Genomic DNA, 17,789 nt, shown 5'->3' on the forward strand with positions numbered 1-17,789 from the left:
GTGAGGACACATAACTCTTAGAAGCCTGGCCCTACATTGCCAAAGAATGACTCTGGTCTTCCTGTTCAGGTTGTTACAAAAGGCTTACTTATAAGGGAGTGGTCAGGATATCAATTCTTTGGCTCATGGAGTGAACTTTACTCAGGATCAGAACATTGATTATTCAGTCCATTGGTCTGAGGTCTCATATGGGCTATGCTTCAGGTGATGTGGTAACCAAGTTATCAACCAGTCGGATTTAGATCTGGCTGAAATGTTGGCAGCATGTTGGAAACCTCATCAGTGTCGGTGTAGTTAGCTTGATTGTGTGATGTCCGTGACTGATATTCAATTCAATAAAAGAAATTTTGTTAAGGAAATCATTGTTTTTCTAGTTTTCTGCTGTCAAGGATTGGGAGTGAACATGACCAAGATTTAGATTGGAAATACAAGGTGAATGAAAAAGAAGTGTAATCTATCCCATGTTTTAATGGGACAGAAATAATTGGGATCATTTATTTTCCAAGGTGTTTTACTGTGTCTATCTATAAACTATTTACTGATTAACAAATTTTTGAAATGTTCAACTAAAATCACCCTGAACTTCATACTGGATGCTATTATTTTTGTGCTCCAGATCTTACCCCAAGAACATATTTCGGTTATTTTTTTCACCCATCAAATCTTTTCTTTTATAACACACATTGTTTAAATAATAATATTTAAGTAGTAAGGAAAACATAATTGAGTATTTCTTATTTCTGGTGGCCCCCAGAGCCATGCTATAAAAGAAAAAAAGTGGTAACTTTTTTTTTACTTCCAAATAAAATCTGTTTATGTGGATTATATTTATATAAAATATTTGAAAGGGAAAACGACCGGGAAGAAAATTACAGCAAAGATTTTAGGAATAAGAATAAAATAGACAATATGCAATTGCATTTTACAAATTAATAAGGAAAACATTCCAATGAAAATGATATACAAAAGAGAGACAAGACAGATTTTAAATTTATATATAATCGCTAAATGGATAAAAAAAGTAGAAAAAAGATGACGTTTATTTTCTCCTATCAAATATATGCATTCATATCAAATAGGCAAATACTTAAAAGTTATATAAATCAAGTGTGAATGTGTAGAAGGAAAAAGACATTTTGGGTGGAATGTAAATTAGTGCTTTTACCTTTATGAAAGGTAAATTTATGCTCCATTCATATACAATTTATTGATGAGTAAAATAACTTTTAAATTAAATTAAATTCAGAATGTACATACATGTTGACCAAGGCATTCCAACTTCAAGACTTTCATTATGTGGTTATTAAGATAAAAATATGATGATAAATATTCATGGATGTTAACTATGAAATTCACAAAAGAAATTGAAACACATAATACCTATAATAAATACATACATACAGAGAAATATATAATGATTCAAATTAGTTTGTGGTTTTATATTTAGGATTTAAAAGATATTTCTTGAGTGAATCAGCTATATTATAGAATCACAACTTATTGTAAACAATCCGAAAATGTAAATTAAAATGAATCTATATCTAAAAACAATAAACATGAAATTCCTAAGCATCTCCAAATGCATAAATGGGGACTGGAAAACTATGTAAAGACATCAAAGCAGACCATAATAAGTGGAAAATAATGCCATCTCCATGGATTGAAAGAAGTATTGTCTTAAAGATATTAGTTCTCGGGGCCTCCCTGGTGGAGCTAGGGGTTAAGATGCAAAGTATGAGGCTATTCGCAGCCTCTCTGACATGAGTTCAATTCCCGGCCAGCGAGCTTCCCACATAGTGCAGCGGACCTCTCCTGACTCACCCGCTGCTCCCCTCAGCAGTGTATTTCAGTTAATCCACCTGTTCTGCTCCCCACTCTGACTCTGGTGAATCCTCTTAACCCGCTCCCAAACACCTCTGGCTTGTATCCCAGTTCTTGTATGCATAAATAAATAAATCTTTTAAAAAAAATGTTAATTCTGTCCAGGTCAATCTATGGAGTCTATGTAAGTCCAAAAAAAAAAAATCACAATTAAGTTTTAACTTAATTATAACTTATAGAGAAATAAAAACACTAAATTTATAAAATATGCAGGAAGAAAAACAGGAACTATAGAATAATAAGTATGTCTCAGAAGAGACATATGAGAGGGATAGTTTTAACTCTATTTATATTGCCTGATTTCTTAATTTGAGTGGAAGTTGGATGTTCAGAATGCTACTATTCTAAACATGTATCTGTATAAATTATTTTATTGTAAAAATGATACATATGTAAAATTATATATATGTGATAAGGTGTTAGTCTTTATTTTATACATATTTTAAAATATTTCTAAAATTTCCCTTTTAATTTTTTAAATTTTAATTTCTTTTAGTTTTTTTTTTAATATCTCCCACCACCAAAGACTCCACAGTCCATCACCACCTTGTGCTCTTCCCCCATTGTTCTCATTCCTCCTCCTACTCTCTCTCCCCCTTGCCTTTTCATTTTATTTCTCTTCTTTTTCAATCACAAACATTAAATTGATATTATGTATCCTTATCTATTTTTCTTTGTAATTTCTGCAATTTTTTTAAATTTAGAATTTTTTCTCTACTTGATATAAGAGGAACACTTGGCTATAAGTTAGTCTTTATTAATTTTCCTAAATATTTAACTATTTAATCCCATGGGTCTCATCTTGACATATGTTCACTGAGGGTTTACATTTTCTTTTTAATTAGCCAAATTCCCTAACTCTGCGTATTGAACACCCACTTCTCCCCCAGTTCACAGGAACTGGGGTTTTATTATGTGAAAATTATAGGCTTAAAGAAAAATCCTCTATCAGTCTGGAATCTGCGGTGAATGGGAAAATCACCTGGATTTCTGGGAAACAAAGGAAGAAAAGGGAGTTCACTAGGACTAAGCTCTTTGGGAACTATTCTCTTCATCCTTTTCCAGGGAGGAGCCTGTTGGTGCATCTAGACTTGGGGATAAAGGATATAGGACCCAACTCTTGCCTCAGCCAAAGTGGAGGAATGCTTTGTCATCAGTACAAAGGAGAGTTTCCAGGTCTGCAAGTGTGGGTTAAATGACTTATGAAAGCCTCCAGTGACCAGACAGGAGCCATTGAAGACCAGACTGAAGAGAACAGCTGGTCTTCTGTAAAAGAAGAGTCTGCAGCCAGGCTGACCTTGGAGCGATCTGCCACAGGAGAGGCTTCCCTCCTACCATAGGTAAAGGGGAGACACAAAAATGCCCACAAGAAGAGTAGTCAGATATGGAATGCTACATCCATTTACATCCAATACTGGGAAAATACTATGCCCACATGAGACTGTCTCCTTTTCCCCCAGTCTTCATTCAGGGGTCAGAAAATGCAGTTAGAGAGCTAGGAGGACAATTATCAGGGAAAATGGGTAGAGAGATGGGGCTCCCTCTGCTGTGACAGCCAGCCCACAGGAGTGGGGACATGGACAAATGTGCCATTAAATCAAGTTTGGCATTATTACTATTTCAGAGTGGATATTCTAATTTCTGAACTGAGACCAGGTTTGTGACTTAAAATGACAGGTTACTTCCCATTGCTTGGAAAAAGCTCTAAAGTCACCAGACCTTCCCAAGTCTTTATCTGGGAATCAGAAGACCATCACCTTGAGTAAAAAATTTAAGGCCAGTAGTGTATAATAAGAAAGTCTCTTTGTTTACATTGTATAAGCTAAGTTTTGTGACAAAGATACAAAGTGACAAACACAGACTGTTTTACATCACCTACTTGAGGAAACACTGTATGACTAGATGAGGCTTCATAGAAGAACGTGTTGGAGGCATCGAATTGCAAAATGCCCAGATGATAGAGAAGGAATCAAAGTGAACATCACAGATTGGAATTAGCAAATAATACTACAGTCATAGGATTGGTACCAATGAAAGCACGAGTAGTAGAAGGAGTACTTATGATACAGCAATAAAAGTGCCCCTTTTTTGAGGTCTTAAAAATTGGTGGATACTGAGCTATGCACAAACTACTGCCTCTGGACAAACAGGCATCCAGATGTGCAGATCTAAGTCATATGAAGGGAAGGATGAGTTGGTCTGAGTGGTATGACATGGCTATAGTGGGGCAGCAAGGGTGGTAAACAATGGAAAATAAGTTGGAAACAATTTCTGTTGAGTTAAATGCTGCAGTGAAGAAGCTGGTATGATTCTGTAGGAGGCTCTGTTATGCCGCAGTGAAGTGATGGGTTCATAAATGTGGTGTAGGCTCCTATGCAGGCAGGGTGGGCAGGGGGAATATGGAGGATTTCATGGAGACAGAGAAGAAGGAAAGAAGCAAGATTCCCTGGGAGGGAAATCAAGAAAAAAATTCGTACTAATATGTGCAAGAACTAAAATGATTGAGAATACGGTGGGGATGTCTATTATCAAAACATTAACAAAAAAAATTAACAAAAATTGGAATCATGTTTTCTTTCCTTTCCCCCCCTTTTGATGTGTGTGTGTGTGTGGGGGGGGTAATAGGATGAACGACACATTGATATTACAAAACAGCTAAAGAATAGTGGAAGAGAGAGAAACACACTGGACTGGGTGACCACAAAAGGAGCCAAAACACAAGAATTTGCTTTGCAAAAGAGCATTGAAGATTTGGTATATTTAGTTATTTCAGGATAGCCAGAGTTGGGAACATGGATGTCGATCACATCCTCATCTCCATATACCCCAACTAGGCCAGGGGGTCACCTACCCCACAGGATCAAGGACCCACACCAGCAGAAGGCAGAGAAGAGGAAAAGACGGCAATGCAAGGAGGAAAGAACACTCAGGACAAGGTGTTGAGCAGAGTCCTGGTTTTATTGTTTCACATCAGTCAGGCAGTACCCGGAACACGCCACATGGAGGGATGCAGGGTCTATGACAGGGGGACAGGAGGGGCACCACAGAGATGGGCTCCAAGGCCAATGAATGGGGATGCAGAAGAGGATTTGAGATTCTGGACCCCAGGCAGGAGATACTGTCTTCACAAGTTCAGAGTCTCTGCTGGGATTCAGACTCCAGGTCAAGCCAGGACAAGGCAGACGAAATCCTCAGTAGTTGTTGCCCTGAGTTCTGCTCTTCACGGCTCAGGATCCGCTTCAGCAGCAGCCTCCAGAGGACTGGCTGCTCCCACCTCCACAGCAGCTGGAGCTGGAGCCCCCTCCACAGCAGCTGGAGCCCCCTCCGCAGCAGCTGGAGCCCCCTGAGGGCTGGCTGCACTTGTCAGAGCTCTGGTGTCTGTGGCGACGCAACCTGCGGGGCTTGTGGCTCAGGCAGCAGCCCCCACCCCCAGAGCTGCAGCAGCCCCCACCCCCAGAGCTGCAGCAACCCCCACCCCCAGAGCTGCAGCAGCCCCCACCCCCAGAGCTACAGCAGGAAGACACTGGAGGGCACTTCGGGGGACACTTCGGGGGGCACTTGGGGGGACACTTAGGGGTCTGGCACTTGGGAGGGCACTTGGGGGTGCACTTGGGAGGGGGCTGGCACTGCTGCTGGCTCTGCTGGCAGGACATGTTGGCAGGTGGGCGTTCAGGAGCTGAGGAGAGACAACCAGGAGTGAGACCCAGCACACACCGGCCCCCGCCCTGCCTGTCCTCTTTGCCACACTTGCGTATGTACACGGGAATCACCTGCTCAGGATGAGACACAAACTACTCGTCCCTGCCACTCAAATCACGTCCAGCACCCTTCCTAGCTTCACTCTGTAGGCAAGTCCACATCAGAGTCTCAGTTGAAAACAGACCCTGGCACACTCACCAGATGGGGGGCTGAGCGGTGGCCTCACTCACAGGTTTGAGTCATGTCCTGGAAATATCACCTTTTACACTAGCAGCTTCACCTGGATCATGTTAACCCTCCCAGGAATGTGCACTCCAGAGCACTGGCTGCATTGCCAGGGTCTGCCAGCAGGTGCAGCTGTCTTCCCAGGATGCCTCTGACCCTCTCCTCATGCTGAGAACCCTGACACCCCTGAGCTTACAGGGTGCCTCACAAGTCCCTCCCTCTCTGAAACCTCTGGCTCTCAGAACAGCTGTTGTCTTGGTGGCCTCCTTCCCTCCTCCTGGAGTCCTCACAGCTGCAGAGCTTTGGACCCCCAGTGAGCTCAGCCTTCACTGCACCCCAGTCAGTGCTCTCTTGGTCTCTGCCTGCTCCTGGCTCCATCCTTCTTACCTGGTGCTCTCAATACCATGGCCCCCGACCCCAGCCCTGCCCAGCTCCCCTGCTCTGGGCTGAGCTCCCTCAGCAGCAGACCCGCTCCCGTTCCCAGGACACTCACCAGGCTCAGGCACAGGTCCTTCAGCTCGGCAGGAGGGGAGTGGTGGAGAGGCTCTGGCCAGGGCCCTTTTATCCTGGCCTTGGGCTCTGCCCAGCGTGTGAGACAGGGCCTGGGCATGAGAGGCCTGCCTCACCTCCTGCCACCCACGTGGTGCTGTGACAGTTGATGACTGGCAGCTCCTCCCTGCTCCCTCCATGGATCCAGCACATGCCCACCATCAGGGCCACCTCCTTCTCCCTTCCTCACACCTCCTTCTAAGAATATGGCCTCCAGTCCCTATTGCCCTGATGGCCTGTTTCAGCTGAGACCAAGAAACATCTCAACGTCTCTGCTGTGTCCCCGCCATCCTGGCAGGTCCTGGTGTGCATGTGTGTGGGGGCCTATTCTGCAAGTGAGGTCCTCCATGCATGTCCATGGGACAACATGGGGTAGCAGCGCTGCAGGAAAACCTGCACTGCCTTGCACAGTGGAATGAGAACTTGGTTGCCTAGAATCTTACACAAGGGGAGAGGGTTAGCCCGTGCATGAGAAACAGAATGCTGAGTGGAGGGCGAGAGGATGCAAGCCTGGGACAGATATGGGGGGATGCCCTGGACAAAGTGTCCCAGGGCCAGGAAGTGGGAGGACCTGACAGGGCAGGAGAGCCTGGGCTTCCCTGGGGATCTGCAGTGTTGCTGCTGCTCCTAATGCACCAGGGCCCTTGAGGTGGCTGGAAAGTACATAAAGACTATCCTCAACTTGATACGCAGCAGGTGCTTCTTCTGTGTCAGGCTAATATTGTGTAAAGTGGGCTCAAACTTTTAATTATCTGAAAGCAACTTAGAGCTGGGGGTAATTATGAGAAGAAAATCCTCCCTCCAGAAGTGTCCCAAATAATTTGACAGACTCTGAGTGAGATATGATTGAGTCAATAGTGCCTAAAACCTAGGGCATCGCGGGCAGGAGAACCAATGTCTTCAGAGATACGTGTGTGTACAATGTAAGTGCATGTGCTGGTCTGGGCAAATTTCATAAAGTATATGTGTGTCATCCATACACAGAGACAGATAGAGCCAGAGACAGAGGTAGAGCAGAGACAGAGGGCAGAGACACCCATACACACACATTTATGTGCAGACACAGACCCTGCTTGTCTATTGCTCCCAGCATCAGGTTTCACGGTGCATGGTCTTCCTTGGGATCCCACCACCTCCCCTCTGTATGCCTTCTCCTTGAGTCTGAACTTCACTGGGGTCCAAAAACGGCCTGTGTCCACGTATCTCCTCCAGGAATCCTTGCCCTGACTATAAGGAAGCCTCCTCCAGACTGCCCCACTGTATGCACACAGGGGGGCTTCTATGAGTGACATCTGAGGCTCTGTTCCATGAATTTCCATCCCTCCTCAATTCTCTTTTGTGTCCTAAGTAGAATGTAAGGTCTACTCTACATTAGTGGTATAGCTTTATCTATAATGTAAACAGCTCCCCCTACACTGCCTCCATTTTTATACCTGTGTCTTTTCTTTTATGAGATAATGCAGTTCAGGGCCCAACCACTCTATAGTCTTCATGTGACATATATTATAAATAGTTCAATAAAAAACTTGGTAGCACAACTTGTATTTCCACACCAGCATAGTATAAGGTTAGGTGTATATGGAATTGAAAATCCTTTCACTAGCATTGGCATTACAGTTTACAAATAGCTATTCCTGATGACTTAGTCACTCCATAGACTCACAAGGTGTGCCCGTACCTCACCATGCAGAGATCTGCCCTGTCTCACCTGGTATGACATTGGCTTAGCCTCTTCCGCTAAACTGAGTTATGGGGAGCAGCCAGGATATCCATGCCTGCCTCACCTATTATGCAGCTCCTGATTCCTAGAATGATAAGGCAAAGAGATCATCTGATCATGTGCTGCCTCAAGATAGGACAATTCCCGAACTGAAGTTAATCATGAGTCAGCAGCATAGTTATAACCATATTACCTGACTGACCCTTTGGCATTGCATATTAGTTATCAATGGCTTTGTGACCATTCAATGCACATTTTTCTCTACCAAAGACTCTTAGGAGTCATTATCTTATCTTGAGGAACTGAAGGGTACTATGAATAAAATGGTGTGGGAAATAATTCAGATGATTTAATTGTACTCTGGCCAGTCCCACTCTGAGCTACTAAGCAACCAGTTAATATATTACACATGGAATGTCACTCATAGATGCCCCCCTGTGTGCATACAGTGGGGCAGTCTGGAGGAGGCTTCCTTATAGTCAGGGCAAGGATTCCTGGAGGAGATACGTGGACACAGGCCGTTTTTGGACCCCAGTGAAGTTCAGACTCAAGGAGAAGGCATACAGAGGGGAGGTGGTGGGATCCCAAGGAAGACCATGCACCGTGAAACCTGATGCTGGGAGCAATAGACAAGCAGGGTCTGTGTCTGCACATAAATGTGTGTGTATGGGTGTCTCTGCCCTCTGTCTCTGCTCTACCTCTGTCTCTGGCTCTATCTGTCTCTGTGTATGGATGACACACATATACTTTATGAAATTTGCCCAGACCAGCACATGCACTTACATTGTACACACACGTATCTCTGAAGACATTGGTTCTCCTGCCCGCGATGCCCTAGGTTTTAGGCACTATTGACTCAATCATATCTCACTCAGAGTCTGTCAAATTATTTGGGACACTTCTGGAGGGAGGATTTTCTTCTCATAATTACCCCCAGCTCTAAGTTGCTTTCAGATAATTAAAAGTTTGAGCCCACTTTACACAATATTAGCCTGACACAGAAGAAGCACCTGCTGCGTATCAAGTTGAGGATAGTCTTTATGTACTTTCCAGCCACCTCAAGGGCCCTGGTGCATTAGGAGCAGCAGCAACACTGCAGATCCCCAGGGAAGCCCAGGCTCTCCTGCCCTGTCAGGTCCTCCCACTTCCTGGCCCTGGGACACTTTGTCCAGGGCATCCCCCCATATCTGTCCCAGGCTTGCATCCTCTCGCCCTCCACTCAGCATTCTGTTTCTCATGCACGGGCTAACCCTCTCCCCTTGTGTAAGATTCTAGGCAACCAAGTTCTCATTCCACTGTGCAAGGCAGTGCAGGTTTTCCTGCAGCGCTGCTACCCCATGTTGTCCCATGGACATGCATGGAGGACCTCACTTGCAGAATAGGCCCCCACACACATGCACACCAGGACCTGCCAGGATGGCGGGGACACAGCAGAGACGTTGAGATGTTTCTTGGTCTCAGCTGAAACAGGCCATCAGGGCAATAGGGACTGGAGGCCATATTCTTAGAAGGAGGTGTGAGGAAGGGAGAAGGAGGTGGCCCTGATGGTGGGCATGTCCTGGATCCATGGAGGGAGCAGAGAGGAGCTGCCAGTCATCAACTGTCACAGCACCACGTGGGTGGCAGGAGGTGAGGCAGGCCTCTCATGCCCAGGCCCTGTCTCACACACTGGGCAGAGCCCAAGGCCAGGATAAAAGGGCCCTGGCCAGAGCCTCTCCACCACTCCCCTCCTGCCGAGCTGAAGGACCTGTGCCTGAGCCTGGTGAGTGTCCTGGGAACGGGAGCGGGTCTGCTGCTGAGGGAGCTCAGCCCAGAGCAGGGGAGCTGGGCAGGGCTGGGGTCGGGGGCCATGGTATTGAGAGCACCAGGTAAGAAGGATGGAGCCAGGAGCAGGCAGAGACCAAGAGAGCACTGACTGGGGTGCAGTGAAGGCTGAGCTCACTGGGGGTCCAAAGCTCTGCAGCTGTGAGGACTCCAGGAGGAGGGAAGGAGGCCACCAAGACAACAGCTGTTCTGAGAGCCAGAGGTTTCAGAGAGGGAGGGACTTGTGAGGCACCCTGTAAGCTCAGGGGTGTCAGGGTTCTCAGCATGAGGAGAGGGTCAGAGGCATCCTGGGAAGACAGCTGCACCTGCTGGCAGACCCTGGCAATGCAGCCAGTGCTCTGGAGTGCACATTCCTGGGAGGGTTAACATGATCCAGGTGAAGCTGCTAGTGTAAAAGGTGATATTTCCAGGACATGACTCAAACCTGTGAGTGAGGCCACCGCTCAGCCCCCCATCTGGTGAGTGTGCCAGGGTCTGTTTTCAACTGAGACTCTGATGTGGACTTGCCTACAGAGTGAAGCTAGGAAGGGTGCTGGACGTGATTTGAGTGGCAGGGACGAGTAGTTTGTGTCTCATCCTGAGCAGGTGATTCCCGTGTACATACGCAAGTGTGGCAAAGAGGACAGGCAGGGCGGGGGCCGGTGTGTGCTGGGTCTCACTCCTGGTTGTCTCTCCTCAGCTCCTGAACGCCCACCTGCCAACATGTCCTGCCAGCAGAGCCAGCAGCAGTGCCAGCCCCCTCCCAAGTGCACCCCCAAGTGCCCTCCCAAGTGCCAGACCCCTAAGTGTCCCCCCAAGTGCCCCCCGAAGTGTCCCCCGAAGTGCCCTCCAGTGTCTTCCTGCTGTAGCTCTGGGGGTGGGGGCTGCTGCAGCTCTGGGGGTGGGGGCTGCTGCAGCTCTGGGGGTGGGGGCTGCTGCCTGAGCCACAAGCCCCGCAGGTTGCGTCGCCACAGACACCAGAGCTCTGACAAGTGCAGCCAGCCCTCAGGGGGCTCCAGCTGCTGCGGAGGGGGCTCCAGCTGCTGCGGAGGGGGCTCCAGCTGCTGTGGAGGGGGCTCCAGCTCCAGCTGCTGTGGTGGTGGGAGCAGCCAGTCCTCTGGAGGCTGCTGCTGAAGCGGATCCTGAGCCGTGAAGAGCAGAACTCAGGGCAACAACTACTGAAGATTTCGTCTGCCTTGTCCTGGCTTGACCTGGAGTCTGAATCCCAGCAGAGACTCTGAACTTGTGAAGACAGTATCTCCTGCCTGGGGTCCAGAATCTCAAATCCTCTTCTGCATCCCCATTCATTGGCCTTGGAGCCCATCTCTGTGGTGCCCCTCCTGTCACCCTGTCATAGACCCTGCATCCTCCATGTGGCGTGTTCGGGTACTGACTGCTGATGTGAAACAATAAAACCAGGACTCTGCTCAACACCTTGTCCTGAGTGCTCTTTCCTCCTTGGGTTGCCGTCTTTTCCTCTACTCTGGCCTCTGCTGGGGTGCGTCCTTGATCCGGTGGGGTAGGTGACCCTCTGTCTCAACTGGGGTGAAGGTGGTAAGGGTGTGAAATACATCCATGTTCCCAACTCTGATTGTCTCTGAAATCGCATTGATATGACTCATCTTAAATGTCTGTTTGCAAGCACATCTCTCTCTCAGTATCTATCACACTGTGTCTGTTTTTCTGTTTTTTTTTTCTCTATCTTTTCCCACACATACACACATATATGCATATATATTGTCATCACTGGGTTATCTGGGCTCTTCAGAGACGCAGAGCCAATCATTAAGCATGTGTTTGAATGTGTATATATAGACACATAGAGAGAAACAGAAATTTATTATATTTAAGGATTTGCTCTACAATTGTGGCTGATAGTGGGCTACTAAGGTGAAAATTTAAGAAAACTTATCAGGAGGCTTCTTTTCGGTAACAGAAATCCTAGCTTCTCAGAGGACTTCTCTTAATATTTTCAAAGATTTGATGAGGTCAGTCTACATTATGCAGGGTCTTCTGTTTTACTCAAAATCTATTGATTTCAATGTCAATTATATAAATGAATAAATTCATAGCAATATCCAGATTGGTATTTAACCTGAAATCTAGACATCTGCTCAAGTCAAGTTAGCACATCAAATTAATCATCACTGCCTACTGCTTATCATCTGACACATCTAGTCTCAATGTAAACACAATGTCAAGTCAAAAATTTTAGCTAACATGATACGACTATCCTTTTCCAAAAGATATCAAGCTCTTTCTCCAGAAAAGGATTCCAATAATTATGTTTAGCCTTCTCCTTGTTATCTTGAACTTCAATGCTGTGATGTAAGACTAAACATTACTTTGTACATGGTATATGGTACTGGGATAAGAAAGTAACATAACAGATATTTGAGATACATACACATACAAAGGCTTATAACAAAATGAAGGAGAAATATTCATAAAAATTACAATGCTAGTACAACATTATTCCAGAAGGATCTGGGCAATTAGCAGTCCTGTCTTAACTGGGTGTTGTAGTTTTCCATTGACTTTAATCAAAGGCATAATAGTACTAAGAGATGACTGAAGGAAACTTTCCTATTCCAGATTTATCCTTCCTTAAGAGAAATAGAATCATTATATTGGAAGCTGAGTTAGAGCTCATACAGTTCTTCCAAATTCTTTCCCCAGTGCTGCATGATATTACTACCTAGCTGGGGCTATAACCAAGTCTTCAAAATCTCACTCCACTGTTCTAACAAGTCAACTGCTTCAAGACGATGGGGCACATGGTAAGAGCAGTGAATTCCACGGGTATGTGGTTATAGCCATACTTTACTTGTATAATTCATGGTTCTCCAGACAAATATTTTGCATGAATTGGCTCATGCAATTAAGAAGGACACAAATAACAAATATTTTTATCTTTTGTCTATGTAGAGAGGTTTATCCACATATCTCTCTCCCTGACCTACTTGTCATCAATTTTCCAACCTTCCTTCCAAGTCCCTGACCAGCCAGACCAACCAGAGGCCACCATCCATGAATTTGCAAACAACTGCATGCCTGACCCTTTCTTCAGAATGTACTGCCATGCGCTGCCTGAAGTTATTCCCACCAGTAGGATTTCTTTTCAACACTGTGCTTCAGGGGTGTCACAGAAGGGAATGTAGTGCCATAGCTGTCTATGACCAGATTGTACCTGTGTATCATGACAAGCCACCCATAATCCAGGCTGGAGTTTTCTCTTCCTCTGTCAACTGAGTATAGAGAACACCCCATGAACCTGGAGTGCAGCTTGGGAAATGCTTGGGAAGTAAGAGGATGACCTGGGAACTTCAGACCACTTCTTCATGAAACTTGTTCTCTCAGGACATGCTCAGACTTGATCCATTTTCTCCACTTTCACTTGATGGTGGAGTTCTCTGCACACTCAACATTATGGCTTTGTGGACCAAATTACAAACAGCTATGAAGGACAACCCAAGTTGAAAGATTACTGCTTTGTCATGTTCAAAAATTCAGTTTCTGTTAAGACCCAGAAGCTGGGCCTTCCCTGGCGGCACAGGCGGTTGATCAAGCGCAGGTTGTGAAGCTGTCCGCAGCCTCTGCAGCACCAGTTCTATCCCTGACGGTGGGCGAGGGTCCAATATGGCCTAACAGACCTCTCCTGTCTCATCCGCTGCTCCCCTCAGCAGTATATTTTGTTAATCTGCCTGTTCTGTTCTCTGCTCTGTCTCTGGTGAATCCTCTCACCCTCCCGCACACCTGGCCTGTACCCCAGTTCTTGTATGGATAAATAAATAAATCTTAAAAAAAAAAAGGACCCAGAAGCAAAAGGCTGTTTCTCAAGAGTAGAGTAGTAGTCACAGGGCATGGGAGGGCTTTTCACCAGCATTCTAAGGTTATATACTGATTCACCTATTAGGGTCTGCCAAATTCTCTAGATGGCACCTACCTGCCACTGTCTCTGCAAATACCACTGTATCTTGTGGGTTCATAAGGCTCACATGGCATGGCAGCTTATACAATAGCCTTAATCTGCTTCAGAGCTTTCTCTTGTTCTGGGTCCCTCTCAAAGCTGGAAGATTTTTTGATCACTTAGTAAACAAACTGGAATAGCACACCCACTAGAATAGCCTCCTAAATCCAATAGGGCCCATTGGATGTTGTGTCTCAATGTTGTTGTTGGAGGGGACAAATCCATCAACTTCTCCTTCACTTCAGAAAGGATATCTCAACATACTCTATACAATTGGACCCCTAGAAATTTTACTGAACTAGGAGGCCCCCGAAGTTTTATGAGTTATTCCCACCCCATGAAAATCAAATATCTTAACAATATGTCTAGAGTAGCTCTATGTCTTCTATAGACCAAGTGTCTTACCAATAAATTGCAACTTCTTGCTCATAAGGTCCAAACAGCACAATATCACTTTATGTAATGCGCCAGTGTGATGTTTTGCGGAAACCAGAAAAATTCCTGAGAACTAAATTATGACATAGAGCAGAAGAGTTGAAATCCCTCTGAGAAGGACAGTGAAGCTGTACTGCTCACATTTCCAGGTGAAAACTGGCTATGTCTTGTGGTCTCTACTGTTATGGAAAAGAAACATTTCCCAGATCAATAGGTACATACCAGGTGCAAGGGGAGAGATTCGCTAACTTGCTCTAGCATTGAAACCACATCTGGTGCAGAGACTTCTAATGGGGCCACCACCTAGTTAAGCTTAAAATAAATCAATCGTTCTCCAAGATCCATCTTTTTCAGAGGCCAATTAAGTAAGCTGGGTACGGATGTGGTGGAATCACCCCTTCGGTAGCCTTCAAATCTCTCAGGTGCTACTAATCTCTGCTCTCCCTCCACATTGCTTTTGATTTCTTGTTTTCCTAGGTGAAGGCAATTTTAAGTGGCTTTCACTGACCTCTTCCCCCATGATAACACTCACCCATGGGTCAGAGAACCAATAAAGGGACTTTGAAAGTTACTGAGTATATATCTGTTCTAACTATGCATTCCAGAACTGGGGAAATAACCCCAGGGTGGTTTCAGGACCCAATGGACCCACTGTGAGATGGATTTGAGCTAAGACTCTGTGAGTCATCTGACCTCTATAAACCCCTATCTGAAAAAATAGGGGCCAAAATGGGCCAGGGTGATGTTGGAGTCTCTTGGAATTAGTGTCAATTCAGATCCCCCAAAGTCTGATTATTTCCTTTTCCCCAGTTCACAGTTTCCCTGGCAAAAGGCAAGTGAAAAGACTGGCAATGCAATTCTTCCTCAAGGGGACATGCCCTCCTCTTCATTCAAGGAATTTTGAGTCTGTAAACTAGCTCTTCTGGGAATTCATTTGATGGATCAAATTAATTTGAGGGAAATGTCAAGTAAGAAATTAATAGACTTCCCACCCACCTCACTTCCAAGGACACCATACTCAGTGAGCCAGAGCCACAGCTCCCATTGTTCAGAATATGCTGAAAGCCCTGACTCTTCTGCCCCAGCCATGGACAGCAACCAAGCCCACCTTGACTTTGGTGACCACATGCTGCCACGTGGCCCTGCCTTCCTGAGGCCCAACATCTCTACAGCATTTAGGTTTCTCAATTCAACAGCATCAGATCTCTTTGTAATTTCTGACCTGCAGAAAAGAAAAATCACAGAAGAAAAATTCAGGGGCTCTGATGAAAGTTTTATTTCTCACAGAACTTCAATGACAACTTCACTACAATATTACAACACTCCTAAGCTTGTGGACCCAGCCCTCACTCTATATCCCAAGGCAGACCTGGCATTGTATCTTTATTTAGTGTAGATTCCTCTTGGTCCATGTTTTAGATAACAACCAAGAGAACTATTTGAGTCCTTTTAACTCCCAAGCTACAACAATAAATATAGTAAATCAGCTTAGCAAACTCATATCAATGAATATGACCTAGTACTGAATGCCCTCCCACAATTGTCCACACCCTAATGTTGATTCCACACACACTTTTGGGTGTGTGTCTGTGTAGATATGGAAAGTCATGCTTTTTTTTTTTTTTTTTTTGAGTGTAGAGTAACTGTTCATGGAAAAAGCTTTGTTCCTCAACTTTTGGGACATGCTGGAGCTTGACTAGTTTAGGGTTAGAAACAGAGAGAAGGTAGGGGTGAATCCTGAGGCAGCTACAGTTCTATTAGGCCACTGCCCAGGAGAGTCATAGTGTTGCCTCAGGCAATGCAGGGTGAATTTCCTCACACTGGGTGGGAAGGCTTTTCTGTTGGCAAAGCCTGAGCAGAATATAGGAACGCCTTTTCTCAGCTTTATCAGGATCTTCCTAAATGTTCTCTTTCCAAGTTCAGTATCCCAGGAATGGGTCAATTAGAGAAAATGTAAAATTTGATATCAGGTTATAAGAACAACGAACCACTTCTGTAGGATCGCTGCCAAATGCACCCCTGGATCTAGTCAGGAACATCAAACAAATGCAAGTAGAGGGCATGATACAAAAGTCAACATCTCTTAAAAAATGGCAAAGTCATAAAAGATGAAAAACCTAAATTACTATCACAAACAGGAAACAAACATGGCAACTAAGGCGACATTGGGTCCTGATTGGATTTGGAGCCTAAGAATAATTTGTCCTACTCTAAAGGATGTTAGTAGGACAGGGGTAAACCTTGAACATAGTCTATAGATAATGAAGGCTCAGGGGAAATAGAAGCTGAGGGCCCAGAAGGAGAAAGGTGATGCAGGAATAAATATCAGTCAAGACAAGAAGAATGCAGTATTCTAGTTTTATTGGTTGGGCATTCAAAAGCATAAGTTATTGAAGGACAAAGTGCAGCCACATGTATGGGCATCTAGAGGAGGAAGTTAGGGAATGGGTTTGGGGAAGAGGTTTTGGGCTCCTGGACACCTGGTTACAGGGAGTCTCAGAGTCAGACATTAGTTCCTGCCCACACATCGGCACCATGGGCATAGGGGAGAAGAGCAGGCAGGATCTGGCCCTTTGCTGACTCCAAGTCTCTCTTCTTAGCTCAGGATCCACTTCAGCAGCAGCCTCCAGAGGACTGGCTGCTCCCACCTCCGCAGCAGCTGGAGCTGGAGCCCCCTCCACAGCAGCTGGAGCCCCCTCCGCAGCAGCTGGAGCCCCCTGAGGGCTGGCTGCACTTGTCAGAGCTCTGGTGTCTGTGGCGACGCAACCTGCGGGGCTTGTGGCTCAGGCAGCAACCCCCACCCCCAGAGCTGCAGCAGCCCCCACCCCCAGAGCTGCAGCAGCCCCCACCCCCAGAGCTACAGCAGGAAGACACTGGAGGGCACTTCGGGGGACACTTAGGGGGGCACTTGGGGGGACACTTAGGGGTCTGGCACTTGGGAGGGCACTTGGGGGTGCACTTGGGAGGGGGCTGGCACTGCTGCTGGCTCTGCTGGCAGGACATGTTGGCAGGTGGGTGTTCAGGAGCTGAGGAGAGACAAACAGGAGTGAGACCCAGCACACACCGCCCCCCCCACCGCCTGTCCTCTTTGCCACACTTGCGTATGTACACGGGAATCACCTGCTCAGGATGAGACACAAACTACTCGTCCCTGCCACTCAAATCACGTCCAGCACCCTTCCTAGCTTCACTCTGTAGGCAAGTCCACATCAGAGTCTCAGTTGAAAACAGACCCTGACACACTCACCAGATGGGGGGCTGAGCGGTGGCCTCACTCACAGGTTTGAGTCATGTCCTGGAAATATCACCTCTTACACTAGCAGCTTCACCTGGATCATGTTAACCCTCCCAGGAATGTGCACTCCAGAGCACTGGCTGCATTGCCAGGGTCTGCCAGCAGGTGCAGCTGTCTTCCCAGGATGCCTCTGACCCTCTCCTCATGCTGAGAACCCTGACACCTCTGAGCTTACAGGGTGCCTCACAAGTCCCTCCCTCTCTGAAACCTCT

The 17,789-nt window shown here is 46.1% G+C and overlaps 3 protein-coding genes across 3 annotated transcripts; 1 reads left to right on the forward strand and 2 right to left on the reverse strand.

The window, feature by feature from the left end:
• Positions 1-5,120: 5,120 nt before the first annotated feature.
• LOC311177907 (late cornified envelope protein 1E-like) lies at positions 5,121-5,607 on the reverse strand (the record flags this gene model as incomplete). The annotated part of the gene is made up of 1 exon (XM_084244153.1): positions 5,121-5,607. The coding sequence occupies exon 1, from the start codon at positions 5,532-5,534 to the stop codon at positions 5,121-5,123; it is 414 nt and encodes a 137-aa protein (XP_084100279.1). The 5' UTR covers positions 5,535-5,607.
• Positions 5,608-10,527: 4,920 nt separating this feature from the next.
• LOC311177908 (late cornified envelope protein 1E-like) lies at positions 10,528-11,011 on the forward strand (the record flags this gene model as incomplete). Its single annotated transcript, XM_084244154.1, has 1 exon — positions 10,528-11,011. The coding sequence occupies exon 1, from the start codon at positions 10,601-10,603 to the stop codon at positions 11,009-11,011; it is 411 nt and encodes a 136-aa protein (XP_084100280.1). The 5' UTR covers positions 10,528-10,600.
• A 5,884-nt stretch (positions 11,012-16,895) lies between these two features.
• Positions 16,896-17,285, reverse strand: LOC311177910 (late cornified envelope protein 1E-like; the record flags this gene model as incomplete). The annotated part of the gene is made up of 1 exon (XM_084244156.1): positions 16,896-17,285. One exon carries the CDS (start codon positions 17,283-17,285, stop codon positions 16,896-16,898), a length of 390 nt encoding a protein of 129 aa, XP_084100282.1.
• Positions 17,286-17,789: the final 504 nt, after the last annotated feature.

This window comes from Talpa europaea, assembly GCF_964194135.1.
Source record: "Talpa europaea genome assembly, chromosome: 9".
Classification (NCBI taxonomy): domain Eukaryota; kingdom Metazoa; phylum Chordata; class Mammalia; order Eulipotyphla; family Talpidae; genus Talpa; species Talpa europaea.